This window comes from Bufo gargarizans, chromosome 4, assembly GCF_014858855.1.
Source record: "Bufo gargarizans isolate SCDJY-AF-19 chromosome 4, ASM1485885v1, whole genome shotgun sequence".
NCBI lineage: Eukaryota > Metazoa > Chordata > Amphibia > Anura > Bufonidae > Bufo > Bufo gargarizans.
In genome coordinates, this window is record NC_058083.1 from 378,109,610 (window position 1) to 378,136,568 (window position 26,959).

The 26,959-nt window shown below is 43.9% G+C and overlaps 1 protein-coding gene across 1 annotated transcript in view; it reads right to left on the reverse strand.

Moving 5' to 3' along the window:
• Window positions 1–3,301: 3,301 nt before the first annotated feature.
• The window catches only part of LOC122935448 (pecanex-like protein 2), a 644,117-nt gene continuing 620,459 nt past the window's right edge, over window positions 3,302–26,959 (reverse strand). Inside the window, exon 18 of the mRNA XM_044291215.1 lies at window positions 3,302–3,394. Coding sequence (XP_044147150.1) covers window positions 3,302–3,394 — 93 coding nt within the window. The remainder of the gene's footprint in view (window positions 3,395–26,959) is intronic.

Sequence of the window (26,959 nt, forward strand, 5' to 3'; positions counted from 1 at the left end):
CTTTGTTACTGGAAAAAAGGATTCAAATGGAAAATCTGCCAAAGTAGTGAAATTCAGAAATTTTATCTCCATATTCCATTAATTATTGGGAACACCTAAAGGGTTAACAAAGTTTGTAAAATCAGTTTTGAATACCTTGAGGGGCTTAGTTTGTAAAATGGGGTCACTTTATTGGATTTTTTACTCCAGGGGTGCATCGGGGGTCTTCAAAATCTGCCTTCCAAAAAACATATGGCGTACCTTTCCTAATGCGCCCTGCCATGTTACCATACAGCAGTTTACGACCAGACATGGGGTGTTTCTCTAAACTACAGAATCAGGGCAATAAATATTGAGTTTTGTTTGGTTTTTAACCCTTGCTGTGCTACTGGAAAAAATTGATTAAAATTGAAAATTTGCCAAAATGTTGAAATTCTGAAATTCCATCTCCATATTCCATTAACTCTTGTGGAACACCTAAAGGGTTACCAAAGTTTGTATAATCAGTTTTGAATACCTTAAGGGGTGTATTTTGTAAAATGGGGTCACTTTATTGGAGTTTCTACTCCAGGGGTGCATCAGGGGGTCTTCAAAATCTGCCTTCCAAAAAACATATGGCGTACCTTTCCTAATGCGCCCTGCCATGTTGCCATACAGCAGTTTACGACCACACATGGGGTGTTTCTCTAAACTACAGAATCAGGGCAATAAATATTGAGTTTTGTTTGGCTGTTAACCCTTGCTGTGCTACTGGAAAAAATGGATTAAAATTGAAAATTTGCCAAAATGTAGAAATTCTGAAATTCCATCTCCTTATTCCATTAACTCTTGTGGAACACCTAAAGGGTTACCAAAGTTTGTATAATCAGTTTTGAATACCTTGAGGGGTGTATTTTCCAAAATGGGTAACTTTTTGGGAGTTTCTACTCTAGGGGTGCATCAGGTGGGCTTCAAATGGGACATTGTGTAAAAAAAAACAGTCCAGCAAAATCTGCCTTCCAAAAACCAAATTGCGGTCCTTTCGTTCTGCGCCCTGCCGTGTGGCCATACAGCGGTTTAAGACCACATATGGAGTGTTTCAGTAAACTTCAGAATAACGGCAATAAATATTGAGTTTTTTTTGGCTGTTAATCTATGCTTTGTTAGCGGAAAAAAATTATTAAAATGGACAATCTGCCAAAAAAGTTAAATTCTGAAATGTCATCTCCATTATCTATTAACTCTTGTGGAACACCTAAAGGGTTAACAACGTTTGTAAAATTTGTTTGGAATACCTTGAGGGTGTAGTTTCTAAAATAGGGTCATCCTTGGGTGATTTCTATTATGTAAGCCTCACAAAGTGAGTTCATACCTGAACTGGTCCTGAAAAAGTGGGTTTTGGAAATTTTCTGAAAAATTTCAAGATTTGCTTCTAATCTTTTAAGCCTTCTAACGTTCCCAACAAATAAAATGACATTTTACTAAATGATCCAAACATGAGTTTAGACATATGGGGAATGTAAAGTAATAACTATTTTGTGAGGTATTACTATCTTTTATAAAAGTAGAGAAATTTAAATTTGGAAATTTTTCAGAATTTTTGGGTAAATTTGGTATTTTTTTATAATAGAAAATGAAATTTTTTGACTCAATTTGTCATGAAGTAGAATATGTGACGAGAAAACAATCTCAGAATGGCCTTGATAACCAAAAGAGTTTTAAAGTTATTACCCCATAAAATAACACAAGTCAGATTTGCAAAAAATGGCTTTGTCAGGAAGGGGGAAATGGCCCGGATGTGACGTGGTTAAGATTATTATATAGATGTGAGGTAAGCTCAATGACATAGCAGAAGCAACAGAAAGCATAGAGTTAAACTGCTGTTGCTGGGCAGGAGTCTAGACCAATCACAGCCAGACTCACAAACAGCAGAAGTCTTGGCTAATCACATACAGCCTGTGTAGGAAATTCCCTAGCAGGAGCTGCTAGAAATTATTATTAACCAGAGAGAGAAGCTGAACAGACATTCACTCCACTAAGAGCTATGTTTTATGGAAGCAGAGAGGCCAAAATAGGTATTTAAAACAGTTATATAATGTTCATATTGTTAATATGGCGATTAGAACTGTATACTTAACCAGTTATATACGTGTTTACTTACTGTTTCCATAAAACGGCGCTAGAGGAATTACAGAGTAATAGACAATCTGGTTAGACTAAAAGTCAGAGATACCAAAATTCTTCTAATGCCACAGCGCAAAAGGCACTTTATAGTGCTGATCCTGCCAAAGGGAATCCCATAAAAAATTACTTTACCATGTGTATTGCGGAGCTACAGCTGTAGGAAAGTGCGCGCCGGCTACCGATGGTTTAATCCGCCATCTTTGCTACTGATGGCGTCTATTCTTCTTGTACCACAAGAACGGGAAAACAGGAAACCTCCCAACCCAAGTGCGAGAAGCGGCAGCCCTGCCCACCGGGAACTGCCCCGTGCAATTGCAGGAAGCGAAGACTCCACCCCTAAGACTCCTCCTTCCTTATCAGTTTGCCGTAGCCAAGATGAAGATAAGATGGTGCGACCTCTGTGGCCTAACTGGGGTGATGGTGGAGATGGTGTGGGGCGATGAGCCCGAAATGCAAGCTGCCCTGGAAGAGGTACGACTTTCTTAAGCTGGATCAGCAGCTGGAGAAAAACCCAGGGACCGTCCTATGGCTCTCCATCGAGCACGGCAGTGACTTCCGGGCGGACGAAGACGGCAAGGAGCTATTCGTGGGCCGCACGTCTGTAAAATGCCACTACCTGCCCCAGGCCCGGCATTGTATGTATGCGGGGGACCATGTGTAATATACCCCCATGGGCTCTGTGAAAGGACCATTTGCCACCGGGATGACCGTCCTGTCCAAACCCCTTGTCCCTTTGACAGTAGCTGAGTGCTGGCAGGAGGATCCAGCAGCTGCAGGCTCCGTGTGTTGCCTCTGAGTCCTTGGCTTTTAAAAAAAGCCCCAGCCCCAGCTGGAGCTTCTGATCCCAGGTTTACAACCACCAACTATCCAGCTGTTTTACCTGACGACCACCTCCTTCTCTTACAACCAGACGGTGGTCAACTACCAGCTCCCATGGAAGGTGGCGTCCGCTGCAGCAAGAGGTTGCCGGGCTCTGTCGCCACCATTCGAGATTCCACGGCCACAGCCTTTACAGCTGGAGAGCCTGAGTCCCCCTGCCTTGGCATGAGGTTCCGGCAACCTATAGAAAGAAGTGGCTGCTTCCATCACCAACGTAACCGCACGGTCATTACCGGATGCCCCCAATAGAGGTCATAAGAGCCCCACTATGGCAGCCAGCTTAGAAAACAAGAGGCAGGAGCGCCCTCTTATGTCCTTCATCAGCAGCAGCAGTGAGGAGGACTTCCGATACCTCCTCTAAGGAGCTTTCCTCCTATCAAGTAAAGAAAAGGAGAAGATCATGGACTATGGGAGCCACAACATGGAATAGACCAGAAGGGTGAGAGCTACTTGGCCATTGCTTTTTATGTTGTTTTATTGCCCCCTGTTTGTCTCTCACTCAGATGTACATGGATTGTTAGGACTTCCCCCATCTTCAAAAATACATCCAAGTTGCACCCAACAGCGCCAATTCCTTCTTCCCCCTTCTCAGGTTAAGTGACCCCTTTTGCTCAAAGGGTTCTCATTACAATTGCTGCTATTTTATATTATACCCATGTGGATTACAAATAATGACATTACTACCTCCTGTGGATTACAAAGGACTCTTAAACTATTTGTTCTAGTTTGGTGCATGCGACCAGCCAAGAAGAGACTCAAACATATATCTGAGCTCATTAAGTTTTCCTATATGAAATTTATTGCACTATTTGAATTATGTATTTACACAATTTTTGCATTATTGTGTTAACATTTTAGCAATGTTAAAGCATGTTAGCCCATTGTCTGGTTACGGTTACAACAATGTGATCGTATGCACTTTAAATGGACTTTGGAATTATTACTGTTAGCTAGATAGCGTCCTTACTTCATCACTCATATGGGCTGCCTCTGAGGACACTGAATACTGTCTTATATCACCTTGTGTTAGTTTAGAAAGCCTAGACATTGTACTGTATTGTTGCTACACAAGGGGGGCCAAGTGGTAAGTAACAAGCAGATCTAACACCGTCAAGGCTAACCCCGCTGCTAATGTGTGTTTAGAGGGAGTAGCCCTCATGGAGATATGGGAGTCAGACATCACTAACCTGATCAATCACTAATTTTGGTAGAAATGATATTACTACATGGCAAATAATTTACTAGCAGGTGTAGTAGAGTAATAGAAATCTAACAGACCCAAAAGTCATGACATGCATGCTGCTGATTCTGTGTAATTGAATCACTAATTGAAGGGGGCATGTTCAAAATAATAGCGATGTGGAGGTCAATGAGTGAGTTTATTCATTCTTTGAAAAACAGGTGGCAATTATTGCCATTATTTAACCCCTTGAGGACCGGGCTCATTTTTACCTTAAGGACCAGACCTCTTTTTATTTATAAAAAAATTCAAAATTTAGCAAAAATTGAGAAAAATTTGCTAATTTCCAAATTTAAATTTCTCTACTTTTATAACAGATAGTAATACCTCCAAAAATAGTTATTACTTTACATTCCTCATATGTCTACTTCATGTTTGGATCATTTTGTGAATGCCATTTTATTTTTTGGTGACATTAGAAGGCTTAGAAGTTTAGAAGCAATGAAACTAAAGGGGCAGTAAACTAAATAAAACTTCGCTTTTAATAAATAGGAGATAAAATAGCCCCTACTAGACAGACAACGAATAAGACATGCCCTAACTTGGGCAAGTACAGACACAACACACAGAAATGTCACTAGGGGAATAAATCAGGTACAAAGGAAGGTCAATTTGGGCGGCGGGGGTAGTATTATTTTTTTGTGTTCATTATATATTTTTGTGTAGTATTTCAAAGTGTGTACTCTGTCTCCTTCTGTCATAATTTTGACCAGGGCCTCATCAGGGTATCCTATTAGGATCAGAGTTCCTGTCTGGGCCACCCCTTGCAGGGTTTTTTGGACCCCGTCCTTTGGATACTTTATAGGGTGTCACAGGATAAGTAGGGAGGTACTAGGGCTAGTGGGCATCACACAATACTACCCCCGCCGCCCAAATTGAGCTTCCTTTGTACCTGATTTATTCCCCTAGTGACATTTCTGTGTGTTGTGTCTGTACTTGCCCAAGTTAGGGCACGTCTTATTCATTGTCTGTCTAGTAGGGGCTATTTTATCTCCTATTTATTAAAAGCAAAGTTTTATTTAGTTTACTGCCCCTTTAGTTTCATTTCTTGCATCTCTGAGCAGTATATCAGGGTTAGAAGTTTAGAAGCAAATCTTGAAATTTTTCAGCAAATTTCGAAAACCCACTTTTTCTGGATCAGTTTAGGTCTGAAGTCACTTTGTGAGGCTTACATAATAGAAACCACCCAAAAATGACTAACGACACCCCTCAAGGTATTCAAAACTGATTTTCCAAAATTTGTTAACCCTTTAGGTGTTCCACAAGAATTAATGTTAAATGGAAATAAAATGGCAAAATTTCACTTTTTGGGCAGATTTTCCATTTGAATCCATTTTTTCCAGTTACAAAGCAAGGATTAACACAACTCAATATTTATGGCCCTGATTCTTTAGTTTACAGAAACACCCCCTATGTGGTCGTAAACTGCTGTACGGGCCTAAGGCAGGGTGCAGAAGGAAAGGAATGCCATACGGTTTTTAGAAGGCAGATTTTGCTGGACTGGTTTTTTGACACACCATGTCCCATTTGAAGCTCCCCTGATGCACCCCTAGAGTAGAAAGTCCAAGAAAGTTACCCCATTTTAGAAACTACGGGATAGGGTGACAGTTGTGTTGGTACTATTTTAGGGTACATATGATTTTTGGTTGCTCTATATTACACTTTTTGTGAGGCAAGTTAACAAGAAATAGCTGTTTTGGCACAGTTTTTTATTTTTGGTTATTTACAACATTCATCTGACAGGTTAGGTCATGTGGTATTTTTAGAGACCAGGTTGTCACGGTCGCTGCAATACCTAATATGACAACTTTTTTTGTTTTTTGTTTCAGTTTTACATAACAAAGCATTATTTTAAAAAATTTTTATTTTTTAGTGTCTCCATATTCTGAAAGCCAATAGATTTATTTTTTAGGCGACTGTCTTGTGTAGTGGCTCATTTTTTTTCGGTATGAGATGACGGTTTGATTGGCGCTATTTTGGGGTGTGTATGACTTTTTGATCGCTTGCTATTACACTTTTTCTGATGTAAGGTGACAAACAATGGCTTTTTTTTTACAGCGTTTTTTGTTACGGTGTTCACCCCGCGCTGCCTTCCATGCCATCAGGTCCTCATTACAGCAGCGCGGGGACCCGATGGCAGCACCGATCCCCGGCGGAATGACCCGTAAACGCTGCAAACCGCAGGTCTGAACTGAACTGCGGTTTGCAGCGATCGCCTATACGGGGGTCACAGGACCCCCCTCGGCATAGTCGCTGAGTGCCTGCTGAATGATTTCAGCAGGCACTCAGTTCCATTCACCGCCCACCGCATGGTGGTGATCGGTATGACACAGGGCATACCTGTACGCCCTGTGTCCTTAAGTACCGGGACATCAGGGTGTACAGGTACGCCCTGTGTCCCCAAGAGGTTAAGGAAGGAAGACAAATGTTGTACATGCTGGTTACAGTGCATTTCTCTCTGAAATTCTGAGGAACATGGGTTGTTCCAGACATTGTTCAGAAGAACAGCATACCTTGATTAAAATGTTGATTGGAGAGGGGAAAACATATAAAGAAGTGTAGAAAATGTTAGGCTGCTCAGCTAAAATGATCACAAATGCTTTAAAATGGCAACCAAAACCTGAAAGATGTGTAAGAAAGCAAAAAGCGACCATTTGAATGTATAGAAGAATAGCCAAAATGGCAAGGACTCAGCCAACAATCAGCTCCAGGAAGGTCTAAAGTTACCTGTGAGTACTGTTACAATAAGAAGATGCCTATGTGAAGCCAAGCTATCTGCAAGAATCCCCCCGCAAAGTCCCAATGTTGAAAAAAAGACATGCTCGGAAGAGGTTACAAATTGTCAAAGAGCACATTGGCTGGCCTAAAGAGACATTTTGTGGAGTGATGAAAGTAAGATTGTTCTTTATGGGTCAAGTGGCCGGAGACAGTTTGTCAGACGACCCCCAAACACTGAATTCAAGCCACAGTACACTGTGAAGACAGTGAAGCATGGTGGCGCAAGCATCATGATATGGGGATGTGTCTCATACTACGGTGTTGGGTCTATTTATCGCATACAAGGGATCATGTATCAGTTTGAATACATCAGAATACTTGAAGAGGTCATGCTGCCTTATGCTGAAGAGGAAATGCCCTTAAAATGGGTGTTCCAACAAGACAGTGATCTCAAACACACCAGTAAATATGCAACATCTTGGTTCCAGACCAACAAGATTGACGTTGTGGAGTGGTCAGCCCAATCCCCGGATCTTAATCCAATAGAAAACGTGTGAGGTGACATTAAAAATGCAGTTTCTGAGGCAAAACCAAGAAATAGAGAAGAAGAGGGAAAGTAGTCCAATCATCCTGGGCTGGAATACCTGTTCACAGGTGCTAGAAGTTGGTTGACTCCATGCAACACAGATGTACAGCAGTTCTCAGAAACAGTGGTTATACAACTAAATATTACTTAAGTGATTCAAAGGAAAGCAAAATCTTCAAACATTTTTCAGTTTATATAGTGAATGTTTGAGTTTGTAAAGAAGAATACAAGCACTGTTATTTTTTTGAACAGTCTACTATTCACTTTTCTTCATTTTTTTAAAGGAACAGCACAAATTTGATATATTTTTTGATTTGGAATAGAATGTTGTGTGTATGGAAACAAAAGCGATTTATTAACTTTTTTAAACACACTGCTATTATTTTGAACACAACTGTATTTCTGTCGAGGTCCTATACACTGCATTACTAATCTTTTTGCAGCTGTTATGTTCATGTAATATGCCTGGTTCACCAGCAGGTGGCAGAAAATATGGCAGAGCTGTACTTAGATAGAATGGAACTTACCATTCCATTCTAATCCCCCCTCTGGAGAGAAGTGGGCTTGTCCTACTTTCTGCAGGAAAGGTGGGGTCCAGTTAGTTCCAGTTTAGATATCCCCTAGACAGGGTAAGGGTGTGCAGGGGCATGTCTCTGCTGGACAAGCCCATGCCAGCCAAAGCACCTTAAGCTCTGCTAGCCATGGAGGCCAAAGCTTAAAGCCTCAGGAGCCAGGAGGAAAGTTTCCTGGCTTAACCTAGAGTCAGACTACAGATAAGAAGTACAGCATACAGAAGAAGCTGACTTATACAGCCAGCCTGTCAGTACAGCAGAGTGAGAGAAAGATATAGCAGAGCTGAGTTTGCCTGCCAGTTTAATGCAAAATCCTGCTGGAACCAAGACAATGCCTGTAAACTGTTTGAAGAAATGTTTATTCAAAGTAAAGCTGCCATTGAACTTCATCTTAAGGTCTGGACATCCCCTATTTATTGCTTCGGAACCAAAGCCTAGGGTCCAGCGTTATCCAGGTAGGAGCACCGTCACACACATAGAGAGACATTTAGGCCGCACTACATCACTCAGCAGAAATAAAAATGATTAACACAGTGGTCCCCGGGAGGGCAGAGGTATGTTCAGCTATCAACTATCTCAGCATCCTTAGGATGCAGAGACAGTTGATTGCAATGGTGGAGCAGGGAGTAGTCCGTTTCCTGCTTCTCCATTCAGCTCATCTCCATTTGCAGGTACTATGCGGTCACACATACATTGCGCTGCTGGACTGTGTAGGAGAAGCGTGCAGGGACAGGAATCAGCTTGTGCGCTCCTTTTACACAGCCCAGCAGCGCAATGTATATGTGACTGCATTGTACCTGCTGGGTAGAGTTTATTTTTTAGTATTAAAACAGAAGAAAAACTATATAAATCTGGTATTGCTGTAATCATACTGACACAGAGAATAAAGGCAACAGGTCAGTTTTACCGAAAAGGGAACAATGTAAAAACAACATCTATAAGGCTATTTTTCTGGACACCTGCCATGGGCATGAACCGCAGGGGGAGGCAGACTTGTAGGCTCAGATAGAATGAGAGTGGCTGCAGTGGCAATAAGGGAGCTAGTAGTCCACAAAGTGGCTGATCCCACTCCGGGTCTCTCCTAGGCCAGTTAATGGAGGGGCTCAACCTTTGATCAATCAAGACACACACTGGCTAGTAGGCTCCTGCCCGATGGTGGCTGGGATGCCTTTGATTGTGGATGGTTGGCAGCGTGCAAGGCAGGAGGACAGTCACAGGGGCTGGCGGCAGGCTTGGACTGGCCCTCAGGGGTACAGGTGAATCCCCCGATGTGGCCCTAAGCAAGGATGGCCACTAGTGTACCACCTCCTGCACAAGTAGCACATAACACAGTAGACATACTGCACTACCTATAGATAATCAGTGTACAGCACCTCAACCAGTTCATATAAAAAACTAGGTAGATTATTTAAGAAACTACCTATTTTATTACTATAAAACCTACAAACAACTACCAGACTGCTTATGAATTAATGTAATTTTATTGCATAATTATAAAAAGCTCTCTCACAAACATGATTAAAAGAACATAGGTGCAGGGAAAAGGTGACATCATCTGGAGGATGAACACAGCGGATACTACGTTCATAAATCTGTCCATCTATACCAGGGATGCTCAACCTGCGGCCCTCCAGCTGTTTTAAAACTACAACTCCCAGCATGCCCGGGAAGCCTACAGCTATCATCCTACAGTGGAGCATGATGGAAGTTGTAGTTTTGCAACAGCTGGAGGGCCGCAGGTTGAGCATCCCTGATCTATACAAACACGATTAACAATAAAGTGCAAGTGCAAAAATCATATTCCATAATAATCAAATAGACAACGAATGATTACCCATGCTGTGTTCCCTCCAGGATGATGCCATCCTGAAGGGAGCACAGCATGGGTAATCGTTCATTGTCCATTTGTTATTATGGAATATGATTTTTGCACTTGCACTTTATTGTTAATCATGTTTGTATAGATAGACAGATTTATAAACGTAGTATCCGCTGTGTTCATCCTCCAGATGATGTCGCCTTTTCCTTGCGCCTATGTTCTTTTAATCATATTTACAAGACAGCTTTTTGTAATTATGCAATAAAATGACATTAATTCATAAGCGGTCTGGTGTTTGTGGGTTTTATATATGGTGTATACCATAGGCTTATGTGAGCAATTCTATTCATTTGTTGTGAATAGTATAGGATCCCTGGTTGGGGCATATATTGGGCATTTTTCCAGTTTATTATTATAGATGTGATCAAGTGGCTGAGAAGTCTTATAGGTACATGGGCAAGTCAGCCAGCATCCTCTTTTCCCAGTGACCCACCTTCTCAATGTCACCGCAGGGACTCCAATAATCAATCATCTTGTAGAGCATTGCTGCTGTCTGCAGCTTTCTGAGCAGGAAATATTTGAATGTATCCCAATGGAGGGCCCCCAAAATAAATTTTACTGGTGGGTCCTAGGCAACCAAAACCAACACTGCTGGGGGCACTACAGGGGGCATTATAAATACTGAGGGACACTACAAGACATGGTATATCTTTCTGGCAAACCTATGCTGGTGATGTTACGTGGAGGAGTTAGAAAATTAGTCCAGAGATAGAAAAATAAAAATAAATCTTTAATGTACAGCAAAATGAGAATTGTAGTACATCTAACTATAGCAAAACACAGTTCCAACTGTACACAGTGCAACTCTCTCCCAGAAAGAAGTGCATGTATTTAGGCAAGGATAGAAGTTATGGCACTATTTGTACACTTTCATGCCAAAGTCTCTCTACGGCTGGCAACAGTACCTTGGTAGCAATGGCTGTATTGCAGGAAACAGGGGTTTGATGGCACATCTGGTCAGGGTGTGCACAGCTGTGAAGAGTGTCTCAACAATGTCCCTCACTGAGCAAAGTATGAATGGATGTAGTTACAGATTACTGACTTCTGTTCTAGGCCATGCAGATTCAAAGTTCTTCTTTTCTCTCCTTCTCTCTTTGTCTTTCCCTCTTTCCATGTATCTTGCAGAGATCTGTTAGTCTCAGTAGGTTTCTTTGGCCTGAGAGGAGCATCAGGCACAAATCCAACTCTCACTAATTACCCCATAATTTAAGCTGGGGCGGATCCTGGTTACCCACCCAACCTCCTGCAAAGGACTGAGCTAGGATTATTAACCCTTGGCTGTGCCATCCATACATAGCTATGCTGGGTCCAATATATGGCAAAACAATACTTAGCATAACATTAAATAACATTAGATTAAAGAACAAACCATTTGCAGATACTCCCTGCTCTGTGGTTCTGCAAGGACAAAGTGCTAATCCATTATTTGTAGTCTGTACCTCATTACATTCAAAATGGCCACTCTCATGTTGAGACCTTTCTTGTAATGTCATCATTAGAATCCTTGTAGATGACTCACTTGCTTGTGGCATCATAATAGGGGCCCTGGCTCATTTACATATGATGTCATAATCGGCGCTGGGTATAAATTGAGGTGACGCACTGACCTCAGCCTTTCTCTCCATGGATGGCTTGTACCATTAGGGGTTTCAGACAAGCAGCAGAGGACAAATCGGTTAAGTTTGGCAGTTTTTCTCCTCGTGTTTGTGAATTGCTTTGCTGATCTTTCTTTTTCTTTCTTTTATATACAATGTGAGAGCTGTGTGTGACCCTCTGAGGCCCATGAAAATCTGCCTCAGGTGTGACACTGAATCTCCTCCTCCTATGGAAGAATCTAAGGAGAAAGTGAAGAAGGAGCCTCCATCTCTTTTAAAGGGCCAGAAACAAAGAAATCCAAGACCATTTTATAATAAATACATTTTTTTTTTGTTTTTCTTTAAAAAAAAATTGTGCTATTTCCCCTGCGCCCCTGTTTTCTATAGGGATCTTAGGGGTGTATTGAATGGGTACTTTCCTATTGGTTGCTAGGGATGTTACTAAGCTCTGACAAAGATACTGCAGCCTTCTCATTGACCCACAAGCAAGAAGGGAGGTAACTGATGAAAAAAAAAATCTAGAATATTTGCGATTACGAATATATAGCACTATATTTTACATCTTTGCGAATTCTCAAAGTGCTGATATTGCGATAAAAATTTGCGATCAACACTAGTGTACAGTGTAATGGCCAGTGTATGGTGTAGGAGTCATAAAAATAGGCCAGAGGTAGAAAAATAAACATCTCTCTTTACTGTACAGCAAAATGGTAATTGTAGTACATCTAACTATAGCAAAACACAGTTCCAACTGTACACAGTGCAATTCTCTCTCTGCATTTAGGTAAGGATAGGAGTTATGGCCCTCTTTGTACACTATCTTGCTAAAGTCTCTCTCAGTGGAATCTATGGCTGGCAACATTACCTTGGCAGTAATGGCTGCAATGTCCATAGAAGGAAACAGGCCATCATTAAAGGTCGAGTGGCACAGATATCTAAGACCATTTTGTATATAAAGTTTTCTGTATGTCTGATGTGTTTTTTTTTTTCTTAAAAGGGTTATCCAAGACTAATAAATGTCCCCCATATGCCTGGGCCCCTCACACTAAATATACTTACCTGGCGCCTCGCGCCGCTCCTGGTCTCCACAACGCCGCTGTTGCTTCTCCCTGTGTGGTCTGGTGTCTGGGGGAAGCTGCCAATGGCAGGTGTGATGGGGATGAGCCTCCCTAGCATTGCGGGTGACGCTAGAGAGGCTCGTCCCCATCTGCCATTTGCTGCTCCCCATGATGCCGGATATTTTCATCCACGCACGGTGAGAAGCAGCAGCGGCGGTGTGAGGACCAGGAGGGGGAAGCCAGGTACGGTAAGTATATTTAGCGTGAGGGGCAGGGGCGCATGGGGGGGGGATTTAATAATTTTGGATAACCCCTTTAAATATTAAAGGGGTATTCTCATCTGAAACAATAACAGCATATCACTAGGATATGCCCCAAATGCCTTAAAGGTGCGGGTCCCACCGCTGAGAACTGCACCTATATCGGGAGCGGGGCCCCGCAAAGTGGTGGCTGTAGGACTCCGTTCTAGCTACCATCAAGCTTTCTCCCCATAGAAATGAATGGGAGCACACCAAGCATGACCAGCCACTGCTCCCATTCACTTCTATTGGCCAGATGGAAATAGCCAGTGGCCCTATAGAAAATGAATGGAGGGTGGCTGCGCATGTGCAGTGCACCCTCCACCACTTAAATTACAGCGACAAATGTAAACGATTTCCAGCCACCGGTGTTGGTAAAATAAATTCAGTTTTATTTCTTCTCCGTTAAAAAACTGTTACAAAATGGTGGGTACAAACCAGGCCCCACATCTCTCTGACAAGTTTCTGGTGCGTCTTTTTAGCACCCTTAATCATAGAGACACTAGATGACTACATCAGTCAGGCTATATAGTGGAAAATAGACTAGTGTGATATAGAATGTTTGTACACCAGTATCAGACAAGCAGTGGAATATTTTCTCAATGCGAGTAATACGGATGGGAGACTGACATCTTTTTTGTTACAATTATAGAATTTTATTTTGACAAAAAATGTTTTTCTTTTTCCTCCACCTACAGGGGACTGATATGGGGGCGGCTTGTGCACCCTTGTATGCAAATCTTTTCCTGGGGCGGTGGGAGAAAGATCTGCTTCTGTCAGATTTGCACGTCATCGTGGACGGTGCCATTTTTAGGCGCGGTACAAAGAGGTCTAGTATAACACATCCTATTACAAGTTCAAGCTCTATGGTGATTTATTATGCCATGTGTCCATGTCCTAAAATATACGTAGGCATGACTATACGTGAACATGTCCGAGACATCATCGCTGCGAGAGGAACTGAAACCAATTCCGAAGCACTTTAGAATGGCCTATGTTTGTAATCCAAGACTTTTGAAGGCAAGGGTATTGATTGCATTAGAACTGGTCTAAGAGCGGAAAATATGTCCAAGAACCTTGCCAAAAAGGAGAGTAGATGGATATGGACACTTAAAACACTGCATCCTATGGGACCTAATGAGTATTTGGCCTTCATGGCATTTCTCTGACCATCCTATCCATGATTGTGTATCATTTTTCAACTTTGTATTTGTAACTTGTATAATTATTTTGTTCTCTTTTTATTTCCAGCCTATTCCACCATCCTGGTCCCCGATTTGTTAACTACTTTTTCAAGATTTGATCTCCAATGTTTTAAAGCAGACCTTTCACCACTCCTGACATTTCTGTTTTAATAGTTTCATTTATTCCCTGTGTAATACCAATTCTGGAGCCTCTATTCTTATGACTCTATGTTGTGCCGTTCCTTTATAATTTCTACTAGAAGTTATGAATACATTGCTATTAGCCTTCAGTAAAGGTACAGAGGGGAAGTAACAAGTTGGGGACGTGTGCCTACATAAACTCACTCTATCCAATCAGTGCTGCCATTTTCAGACTGTGCAGGTACCCACTCCCAACTGGTTACCTCCCCTCTGTACCCTTACTGCAGGCTGATAGCAATTCCTTCATAACTTCTAGTAGAAATTATAAAGGAATGACACAACATAGAGCCATAAGAATATGAGGCTAGATTGTACTTCATGATAGTCATAAGTTTGAGTCAATATTTTTCACCTTTATTTATGAAAAAATACAAAATTTACCAAAAAGTTTAAAAAATTACCAATTTTAATTTCTCTGCTTTTAAAACAGAAAGTGATACCTCATAAAATATTTATTACTTAACATTCCCCATATGTCTACTTTATGTTGGCATCATTTTGGAAATGTCATTTTTTTAGGCTGTTAGAAGGCTTAGAAGTTTAGAAGCAATTCTTCACATTTTTAAGAAAATTTCCAAAACCCACTTTTTAAGGACCCGTTCAGGTCTGAAGTCACTTTGTGGGGCCTACATAGTGGATACCCCCACAAATGACCCCATTGTAGGAACTACACCCCTCAAGTTACTTAAAACCGATTTTACAAACTTTCTTAACCCTTTAGACGTTCCACAAGAATTAAAGGAAAATGGAGATCACATTTTAAAATTTCACTTTTTTGGCAGATTTTCCATTTTAATCCAATTTTTTCTTTAACACATCGATGGTTAACAGCCAAACAAAACTCTATATTTATTACCCAGATTCTGCGGTTTACAGAAACACCCCATAAACTGCTGTATGGGCACACGGCAGGGCGCAGAAGAAAAGGAACTCCACATGGTTTTTAGATTCCATGTTCTATTTAAAGCCCCCCTGATGCACCCTTACAGTAGAAACTCCCAAGAAGTGACCCCATTTTGGAAACTAGGGGACAAGGTGCCAGTTTTATTGGTACTATTTTTGGGTACATATGATTTTTTGATCATTCATTATAACACTTTATGGGGCAAGGTGACAAAAAAATTGGTTGTTTTAGCACAGTTTTTATTTATTTAATTTTACAGCATTCCCCTGAGGGGTTCAGTCAAGTGAAATTTTTATAGAGCATATCATTACGGATGTTGCGATACCTAATATGTATACTTTTTCTTATTTATTTAAGTTTTACACAATAATAGCATTTTTGAAAAAAAAAATTATGTTTCAATGTGTCCATGTTCTGAGAGCTATATTTTTTTTATTTTTTGAGAGATTTTCTTATGTAGGGACTCATTTTTTGCGGGATGAGGTGACGGTTTTATTGGTACCATTTTGTGGGACACACGGCTTTTTGATCACTTGGTGTTGCACCTTTTGTGATATAAGGTGACAAAAATTGCTTGTTTTGACACAGTTTATTATTTTTTTTATGGTGTTCACCTGAGGGGTTAGGTCATGTGATATTTTTATAGAGCTGGTTGTAATGGACGCGACAATACCTAATATCTATACTTTGTTTTATTTATTTCACTTTAACACAATAATAGCATTTTTTAAACCAAAAAAATGATGTTTTAGTGTCTCCATGTTCTGAGAGCTATAGTTTTTTTGTTTGTTTTTTTTAGATTTTTTTTTATGCAGGGGCTAATTTTTGGGCGGGATGAGGTGACGGTTTTATTGGTACCATTTTGTGGGACATACGCCTTTTTGATCACTTGGTGTTGCACTTTTTGTGATGTAAGGTGACAAAAATGGCTTTTTTAACAGTTTAAAAAAAAAATTATGGTGTTTATCAGACTGGGTCGATCGTGTGATATATTTATAGAGCCGACCGTCACGGGCGCGGCAGTACCAAATATGTCTATTTTATTTTATTTTTTCTACTTTAAAATTATAATTTTTTATTCCTTACTCGGGTCATTTTTTTTCAAACTTTTTTTTTTTACATTTTTTGTTTAACACTTTTTATCCCCCATAAGGTCATACAAGACCTCTGGGGGACATTTACTTCACTTTTTTTTTTTTTTACTGACATAGTAGCTCCAGTTACAGGAGAAATTCAGGAACGTCCATTCAGAAATATAGAACCACCTCCCGGACGTTTTAAGTCTATGGGCGGACGGGAGGTGGTTAAACAATATGGGTCCCAGAACAGATGCCTGAGGTACCCCACTGGTAACAAGACTATGGTCTGAATATACTCCATTAACTACAACCCTCTGTTGTCCGTCCCTTAGCCACTGCATAATCTATTTAACAATATGGGAGTCCAAGCACAAAGACTGCAATTTATTGATAAGCAGTATCAAAAGCCTTACTAAAGTCTAGATAAGCAATGTCTACTGCACCTCCGCCTTCTATTATTTTAGTCACCCAATCAAAAAAAATTAATTAGTTTGACATGATCTCCCTGAAGTAAACTCATGCTGTTTTTCATCTTTCAATCCATGGGATTTTAGATGTTCTACAATCCTCTCCTTAAGTATGGTTTCCATTAATTTCCCCACTATTGATGTCAGGCTTACTGGCCTATAGTTGCCCGATTCCTTCCTACTACCTTTCTTGTGAATGGGCACAACATTTGCTAATTTCCAATCTTTTGGGACGACTCCTGTTGCCAGTGATTGGTTAAATAAATATGTTAATGGTTTTGCTAGTTCACCACTAAGCTCTTTTAATAGCTTTGCATGTATCCCATCAGGCCCTTGTGACTTATTTGAATTAATTTTAGACAGCTGACTTAGTACCTCTTCCTCTGTAAAGACACATACATCAAAAGATTCATTAGTCTATCTTTGTAATTGAGGTCCTTTTTCCTTCATTTTCCTTTGTAAAAACTGAACAGAAATATTTATTGAGGCAGTCAACTAGTTCTTATCTTCTTTCATATACCTTCCTGGCTACGCAGCAAATAAACGTGTGCGGAGGTACTGGCACTCACTGTAATGCCATAGCCATGTTGGATACTGGCATTGCAGTGATTGGCTGGTCGAAATGCGTCATTGGGTGCTTCATAGCACCCAATGACACGTGTTCGGCTCAGTCTTAGTCAGGGAGAGCTGTGCTGAAGAAGGGACAGATAGTGTACGGAGTGAAATATTAATATTTTTGTGAAAAAACATTTTAGAGACCCAAAAGTCCTTTTAAGAACTATTGTATCTGGCAGCAATATAATTATTAGTGCAACCTGCGCTAAATTGCGTGAAATTGTTAGAGAGACCCAAAAGTCCTTTTAAGGACTATAATTATATCTGTCTGCAATATACATTATTAGTGCAACCTGCGCTAAATTGAGTGCTATTGTTAGTGCCGCTTCATTAAGTGTAAATTTTTATAAGTCGCTGGTGACAGTGACATTACTTGCGCTATACCTCCTGTATAACGTTTGCGCATCCTAAAATTATCTGTGACATTCAGTATACTTTTTTCATAGACGCTGCAGACAGCAACATTATCTGTGCTACATTTCCTGTTTAAAGTATGCACATCCTAAAAATATCTGTGATATTCTGTGTACTTTAGTTGCGCATACACTTAGAAAACCTGCGCTACTGTACGTGTGACATACTTGCAAGCATATATAACATTTAATATGCGCAAGGCGAGCAGTAAGGGACGGGAAAGTGGCCGTGCTGCTGATGGTGCATGCAAAGGCCGTGGCGAAACTGGTGAAACTGTGCCTGCTGCAAGAGCACAAGAAACCCACTCATCGACGATACCTAGCTTCATGTCCCAGTTTGCAGGGTGGAGCAGGACACCACTCTCGAAGTCAGACCAGTGCGACCAGGTGGTCGGTTGGATTGCAGCAGCTATTGCTTCCAGTCAGTTAAGCACCACGCTGTCTTCCACAAAGTCCAGTCTCAGTAGCCAAGAGTCTCGTCAACAGAATCCTCACCCTAATACTCCTTCCTCCCACCATGGAGAGTCTTGGCAAACAAGATATTCCGAGGAGTTCTTTTCATCGCCATTCCTTGATTTGGGCCTCTCAACAAGCCCGCTTGAAGAGGGACATGAGATATTGTGCCCTGATTCCCAAACTCTTGAGCATTCACGAGGTTGATGATGATGATGAGACACAGTTGCTAAAAAGTCAACTGCAATTAGTGTCTCAAGAGGTTCATGATGAGGATGAGACACAGTTGTCAATAACTGAGGTTGTTGTTAGGTCAACAAGTCAGGAGGATAACCAGAGTGAGGAAGTGGAAGAGGAGGTGCTGTACGATGAAGTCACTGATCCAACCTGGTAAGGTGGCAAGCCGAGCGAGGACAGCAGTACAGAGGGGGATGGATCCGCAGCACCGCAACAGGCTGGAAGAGGCAGTGGGGCGGCAAAAGGGAGAATGCGAGCCCCACCAAACAGGCCCACAACTGTTCTCCAGAGCACCCCTTGCGGCAATCTCCCTTGCCAAAGGGTAGGTGTTCCGCAATCTGGTGCTTTTGTGAGGAAAGTGCGGACGATAAAAGAATTGTCATTTGCAACTTGTGACTTACCAAAATGAGCAGGGGTGTGAACACTAGCAACCTCACCACTACCAGCATGAGCCACCAAATGGCATTAAAGCGCCCTAATAGATGGGCCTCCCGCCTGGGTCCACAATCAGTGTCTGCGGGTCACACCACTACCTCCTCTTCCCCTGTGTTACGTGTGGCCAATCCCCTGTCCAAGACACAGGTCCAGATGCCCCCCGCCATGCACCTGGACCTTCGCAAGCACCATCAGCTTGCACATCCATTTCTGTGTCCCAGCGCAGCATACAGATGTCTATACCCCAGGCCTTTAAATGAAAGCAGAAATACCCAGCCACCCACCCACTGGCCATAGCACTAAATGCACACCTTTCCAAATTGCTGGACATGGAAATGTTGCCATTTAGGCTTGTGGACACTGAGGCTTTCCGCAGCCTGATGACAGTGGCCGTCCCGTGCTACTCTGTCCCCAGCCGCTAATATATTTAATGGTGTGCAGTCCCAGCCTTACACCAGCATGTGTCCGTAACATCACACGTGCCCTGACCAATGCAGTTATTGGGAAGGTCCACTTAACGACTGACACATTGACAAGTGATTTTGGCCAGGGAGGCTACATTTCCCTTATGGCACACTGGGTGAACGTTGTGGAGGCCAGGAGCGAGTCGTACCCTGTGATGGCACAGGTGCTACCGACGCCAAGGATTGCGGGCCTTACTTCCATCAGGGTTTCCGCCACCACCTACATTAGTGGCTGCAACCCCCCCTTCTCCTCCTCCTCCTCCACTTCCACCTCTGAATGATCATCTTGCAGCACCAGTCAGAAATCTGTCGGTATCTGGAAGCAGTGTAGCTCTGCAGTGGGGAAGCGGCAACAGGCCTGCTTAAACTGCTCTGCTTAGGTGACAAACAGCACACCGCTGCAGAGCTATGGCAGGGGATAAGGGACCAGACTCATCTGTGGCTCTCGCCACTCAACCTAGAACCAGGCATGGTTGTGTCTGATAATGGCCGTAAATTAGTGGTGGCTTTGGAGCTCGGCAAGCTCACACACATACCATGCCTAGCCCACGTTTTCAACCTAGTGGTTCAACTGTTTCTCAAAACCTACTCCAATTTGCTTGAGCTACTGGTGAAGGTGCGCTGCGTGTGTGCCCATTTCCGCAAGTCATCATCAGACTCTGCCTGTCTGGCAACGCTGCAGCAGCGCTGCAATTGCTAGCTCATCGACTGTTGTGCGACGTGAGCACGCACTGGAACTCGACGTTCCATATGTTGTCCAGGCTTTGTGAGCAGCAGAGGGCAGTAATGGGAATACTAGCTGCAACATGGTCGTCGCGTTTCCAGTCAGCTTCCACTCTTCACAAGCGACGAGTGGGCATTGATGTCTGACCTCTGTGAGGTTTTACACAACTTTGAGGAATCAACATAGATGGTAAGTGGCAATAACTCTATTATCAGCATAACCATCCCACTTCTGTGACCTACTCAAACGCTCGCTTCTCGCAACTAAGGTGGACGCTTTGCATGTGGAAGAGGTGGAAACAGGGGAAGACAGTACACAGGGTGATAGCCAGACCACCCTCAGTTCGTCTTCTCAGTGCAAATTGGATAGCTACAGAGGGTAGTACCCATGAAAGTTTTATTCTATCTGTTCAGCCTGGATGGGTAGAAGAAGAGGATGAAGAGATTGAGAGTCATCCTCCTGATGAGGAAAGCAAATGGCAGACATGGCTGACTTTAAGTTAGGCTTCCTTTCCCATGACCCTCGTGTTGTAGGCATTTTGGCCAACACCGATTACTGGTTGTTCACCCTTGTTGACCCCTGCTACAAAGAGAACTTCTCTCATTCCTGTGGTGGAGAGGACAAGCAAAATGGTTCAATACCAGAAGGTCCCTGTTGAAAAATTGCTCTAACAATTTCCAGCTGACAACGCTGGCTGCACAGTACGTAGTACCTTGGCCAACTGAGGAGGGGAGATGAGGGTGCACACAGGGGAGTTCCAACAGAGGCAGGGCAACACTCTCCAAGGCTTGGGACAGTTTTATGAAACCCAGCCAGCACCCTCACCCTGATGCGTGGCCTAGTGTCACAAGGAGGGAAAAATTTTGGAAGATTGTGAAGGAGTATGTAGCAGACCGTATCAGCGTCTTCAGTGTTCCCTCTGTGCCTTACAACTATTGGGTGTCCAAGCTGGACACGTGGCACGAACTAGCGCTCTATGCCTTGGGGGTGATGGCCTGCACCTACGCCAGCATTTTGTCAGAGCATGTATTTAGTGCTGCTGGGGGCATAATAACTGATAAGCCCATCCGCCTGTCAACTGAAAATGCTGACTGGTTGACTCTTATAAAAATGAACAAGGCCTGGATTGCCCCTGACTTCTCTACTCCACCAGAGGAAAGCGTCTGAACATAAAGGCACTTTAAATGTGGCTTTTATGGTGTATTTAATACACTGTATTCCTATGCACCCCTTCCACCACTAAAAAGGGTATATGGTTCAATCTCCCTTTTCTCATCCTCCTCTTCCATCATATCGACATGCTTATTAGGCTGCCCTCGCTACTAATGTTTTAGAGGGTAAGGTCAGCAGCAGGCCCTCACCCATAATGTTTTAGAGGGTCACCAGCAGGCCCTCAACCATAATGTTTTTGAGGGTCACCAGAAGGCCCTTCGTCCATAATGTTTTTGAGGGTCACCAGCAGGCCCTCGCCCATAACGTTTTAGAGGGTCACCAGAGGGTCCTTGTTCATAATTTTTTTGAGGCTCACCAGAAGGCCCTCTCCCCTAATGTTTTAGAGGGTCATCTCAGCAGCAGGCACTTGCCCCTAATGTTTTAGAGGGTCAGATAAGCAGCAGGCACTCACCCCTATTGTTTTAGAGGGTCAGCTCAGCAGCAGACCCTCACCCCTAATGTTTTAGATGGTCACATCAGCAGCAGGCCCTCGCCCCTAATGTTTTAGATGGTCAGATCAGCAGGCCCTTGCTCCAATAGTTTTTGAGGGTCACCAGCAGGCCATCAATCATAATTTTTCAAGGGTGTGTAGGATGCTCTCCTTTACGTGTCATAAAGGGTGTATTGTTGTGCCGGTTGCTTGTATGTAATTTTTGGAAGCCCTTTCACTTAGTGCATCGGCTTTATGAGTGTAGGAGTCCCCCTACCTGAACAATTGTACCACAATGTGAATGAGGCCCTCCTTTATGTGATATACAGGTTGTATTGGAGTGCCTCTTCCTTGTAATTTTTGGCAGCACTTGCACTTTATATACAAGTAAATATACGGGAAAGAATGTTTCCTAACAATTTTTCCTCTAAAATCGATTTTATCTTTGGTTTTGTGCGTATTATTGTCAGTCTGTAAAAGTGGCGTACTACTCGGACAACATTGTTTCCAGTGGAAGTCCAAGATGCATCCAGACATCCTCCCCATGCTGTTCCCGAACCATTTCAGTGGTGTTTGCATCAATTTCTGACCTCTTCTGACCTCATCCACCCATTGTACTCGGGTGCTCTGTAGAGCACCCGAGCATCCCGAGGTGTTCTACTCGAGCACACAAGCACCCGAGCACTTTGGTGCTTGACCAACACTAGTGAAAATGTGGGGTTATGTGACATACCTGATAATGACACTTTTTCATTGCAGGTGTTAGCTAAGGAAAATGAAGCTTCCCCAACTGGGTAAAATGTGTTGGACTTAGGAGTGTCCTGGGGTAACTTTGGTACAGAGCAATTGAGAGATCCCAATCTCATGAATGCTCATGAAAATGTTACTGTGATAGATGTTATACCACAGGTACCAGAAGCTGACCAGAAATTTCCGCATTTTGCCATGAATGGAAACCTGCTGCATCGAGTTAACAAATGCAACAATGAAAATGTGGAGCAGCTTCTGGTGCCAAAACCCTATAGACATATTGTACTAGATCTCACACATAACCATGTACTTGGGGGTCATTTGGGTTTTAGCAAAAACACAGGAGAGGGTACTACAAAGATTTTTCTGGCCTGGAGTGTGCAAGGAAGTAGAATTATACTGCCAGTCCTGCCCCACCTGCCAAATAAGTGCCCCGACCTTACATTTACGGAGTCCCTTGGTGCTTCTTCCCATCATTGAGGTACCTTTTGAAAGAATTGCCATGGATTGGTGGGTCCCATTGTTAAGTCGGCGAGGGGACACCAGTATATATTGGTTGTGTTGGACTATGCCACACGGTGACCAGAAGCGGTACCCTTACGAAACATGGCGTCTAAAAATATTGCCCGGGAATTATTTTTCATGTTCCCCCGCACGGGGATCCCTAAAGAAATTCTCACAGACCAGGGTACCCACTTTATGTCGAAGGATATCAAAGAGTTGTGCAAGTTGTTAAAAATCACCCAGATACGTACCTCGGTGTATCACCCCCAGACAGACGGGTTGGTCGAGAGGTTTAACCCCTTAAGGACACAGGGCGTACCGGTACGCCCTATTTCCCGAGTCCTTAAGGACCAAGGGCGTACCGGTACGTCCTGACTTAAAATCGGCATTCCGGCGCCGCGGGGGTTAATCGGAACGGGATTTCGGCTGAAATCATTCAGCCGGCATCCCGTAACAACGCAGGGGGGGGTCATTTGACCCCCCCGTATCGGCGATCGCAGAAAACCGCAGGTCAATTCAGACCTGCGGTTTTCTGCGTTTCCGGTCCATTCGGGTGTCCGGTGACCCGATGAACCGGAAAAAGACTGCGATCGGTGGCGTAATTATACACCACCAATCGCAGTCCGAGGATTTGAGGAGGCGGTGCTGGCCCTGGTGCTGAACACTGCTGTCCAGGGTGCTGATTGGTGCAGGGGAGAGAGGCGCGAGATTCAAACTTCCTGCGCTCCTCTCTCCCCTCCTCTTCCTGTTCTGCACGAGCACCCGGCAGCATCGTCCAGCACCAGCTCCTGTGTCCCCCTAATCGCCATCCATCACCCTCCTGCACCCATCGCCACCCAGGTAGGTTAGGGTCAGTGAGGGAGAGGCATCGTTAGGCAGGGAAAGAAGGGAAAAGTTAGTTAGGAAAAAAAAAAAAACTTTTAACTTTTACACAAAACTTTTTTTGATCCATCTACCAGACCCCAGACCCCCCCCTGCCACTTGCCCCCCCCTACCAGCCCCCCACCACCACCAGCCCCCCCACCCCCTCCACCCATCCCCCCACCACTCCCCCCAACCCCCCCCCCCCACCACCACCACTAGCCCCCTCACCACCACTTTTTTTCTGCGTTCGCTGACTGGTCGGCACTTTTTAGCGTCCGTCCACTGTTAGCGCATCGCCTGCCCCACCGCTGATCAGCGTTGTACCGCTAATCAGCAACTTTTTTTTTTTCCTAACACTTGCCCTTTTTTCCTTTTTTTAGTACGCGAACACCCGTTGCCCCCACACACACGCACATATAATAAAGTTTTACACACACGCACACCTACACGCACACACACCCATGGCCCGCCGGGTGTTCTCGGCCGAGGAGGCATATGCCCAGATTGCCTCCGACTCCGAGAGCCCCAGTGAGGATGAGGATGACCCCACATTCCTCTTATCATCAGCATCCTCCTCATCATCATCGGATGACGATGAGCCACCAAGGCGGCGGAGACGCCGCCAGGCGGAGCCAGGGGCCGCACATGCTAGGGATCCTGTGGCCCACCCTAGTACGAGCCGCCCTGGGGTTCGTACTGGTTTCCCGGCCCACCAAATAAGTTCACCGGAGACCCCTGCCGATGAACTTAGCTGGTGTCCCCCAGTGGACTTTGAGCCTGAGATTCCGGATTTCGCTGGCAATCCTGGAATCCAGATTCCCACAGTGGGGTTTACTGAAATTGACTATTTTAGTTTTTTTTTCAGTAACCCACTGGTGAATTTGATGGTGGAGCAGACGAATCTGTACGCCCAACAGTTCGTCGCTCAAAACCCAGGCTCAGTTTTGGCTAGACCCGGTGGCTGGACGCCGGTCAGTGCAGCCGAAATGAGGACATTTTGGGGCCTCGTGCTGCATATGGGTCTAGTCCAAAAACCCAGTGTCAGGCAATACTGGAGTGGGGACGTCCTGTACCAGACCCCACTGTACAGTATGGTCATGACACGCTCCCGGTTTGAGGCCATCCGGAAATGTCTGCATTATTCCGATAATGCAGCATGTCCACCCCGAGGTGATCCTGCCTATGACCGGCTGTATAAGATACGGCCTGTCATCGATCACTTTGGGGCCACATTTCAGCAGGCCTACGTACCTGGAAGGGAGGTCGCGGTTGATGAGTCGCTCATTGCGTTCAAGGGGAGACTCAGTTTCCGCCAATATATTCCCACAAAGCGAGCGAGGTATGGCGTGAAGCTATACAAAATTTGTGAGAGTACCTCAGGGTACACTTACAAATTTCGTGTGTACGAGGGGCGAGATTCCCGTATTCAACCCCCAGAATGTCCCCCCACTCTGGGTGTTAGCGGGAAACTCGTGTGGGACCTTATGTACCCACTGCTGGATAATGGTTACCACTTGTACGTGGATAACTTTTATACCAGCATTCCCTTGTTCAGGTCCCTTGCCGCCAGATCTACGTTCGCTTGTGGGACCGTGCGGAAAAATCAGCGCGGCCTCCCTGCCTACCCCCTCCAGGTACCTATCCCCAGGGGTGAGACCCGTGCACTTACCAGTGGAAACCTGTTGCTGGTCAGGTATAAGGACAAGAGGGATGTCCTTATGCTGTCCACAATCCACGGTAACGGCACCACCCCAGTCCCTGTGCGAGGTACCGCGGCAACGGTCCTCAAGCCCGATTGTATCGTCGACTACAATCGGTATATGGGAGGAGTTGATCTCTCGGATCAAGTCCTCACGCCATATAACGCCATGCGCAAAACCCGGGCATGGTACAAAAAAGTTGCGGTCTACTTGGTGCAGGTTGCCATGTACAACTCTTTTGTACTATCCCGAAGCGCTGGCAGCACAGGGACATTCCTCCAATTCTATGAGGCAGTCCTCAAGGACCTGATCTTTTCGGACCGGGAAAGAGCAGGCCGGAGTACCTCGGGAACTGGAGGCGCCCGGATCGTCCCTGGCCAACACTTTCCAGGTGTGGTCCCCCATACTGGAAAGAAGGGACGAACCCAAAAAAAGTGCAGAGTGTGTCGCAGGAGGGGGATACGGAAGGACACCACCACTCAGTGCGACACGTGCCCCGATCATCCGGGCCTCTGCGTTATCGATTGCTTCAGGGAGTATCACACTTCCATGGAGTACTAAATTTTTATAATCCCCAACAGTTCACTAGAGAACATAAAACACTATGGCTCTCAGACTTTGGAGACACGAAAACTATTTTTCTTTCCCCCAAAAATATTAGTTTTAGTGCAGGCATCCTCAAACTGCGGCCCTCCAGATGTTGTAAAACTATAACTCCCAGCATGCCCAGACAACCTACAGCCATCAGCAGGGCATGGTGGGAATTGTAGTTTTACAACATCTGGAGGGCCGCAGTTTTAGGATGCCTGCTTAGTGTCTCCAAAGTCTGAGAGCCATACATATTGGGCATCGTCGCGTGCGTAAAAGTCGTCGCTATAAAAATAACTTTTGACCAAACGCCTCGGATGAACGGTGTTAAAAATATAAAATAAAAACGGTGCCAAAACACCTATTTTTGGGCAAAATTTCAATTTAAATCCATTTTGCCGGTAATAAAGCAAGGGTTAACAGCCAAACAAAACTAAATATTTATTGCCCCGATTCTGTCGTTTGCAGAAACACCCCATATGTGGTCGTAAATGGCTATATAGCCGCACGGCAGGGCATAGAACGAAGGGAACGCCATACGGTTTCTGGAAGGCAGATTTTGATGGACAGTTTTTTTTTTGACACCATGTCCCATTAGAAGCCCCCCCTGATGTAGCCCAGACTAGAAACTCCAAAAAAGTGACCCCATCTAAGAAACTACACCCCTCAAGGTATTCAAAAGTTACTTTACAAACTATGTTAACCCTTTAGGTGTTCCACAAAACTAAATAGCGAATGTAGAAACAATTTTAGATTTTAATTTTTTT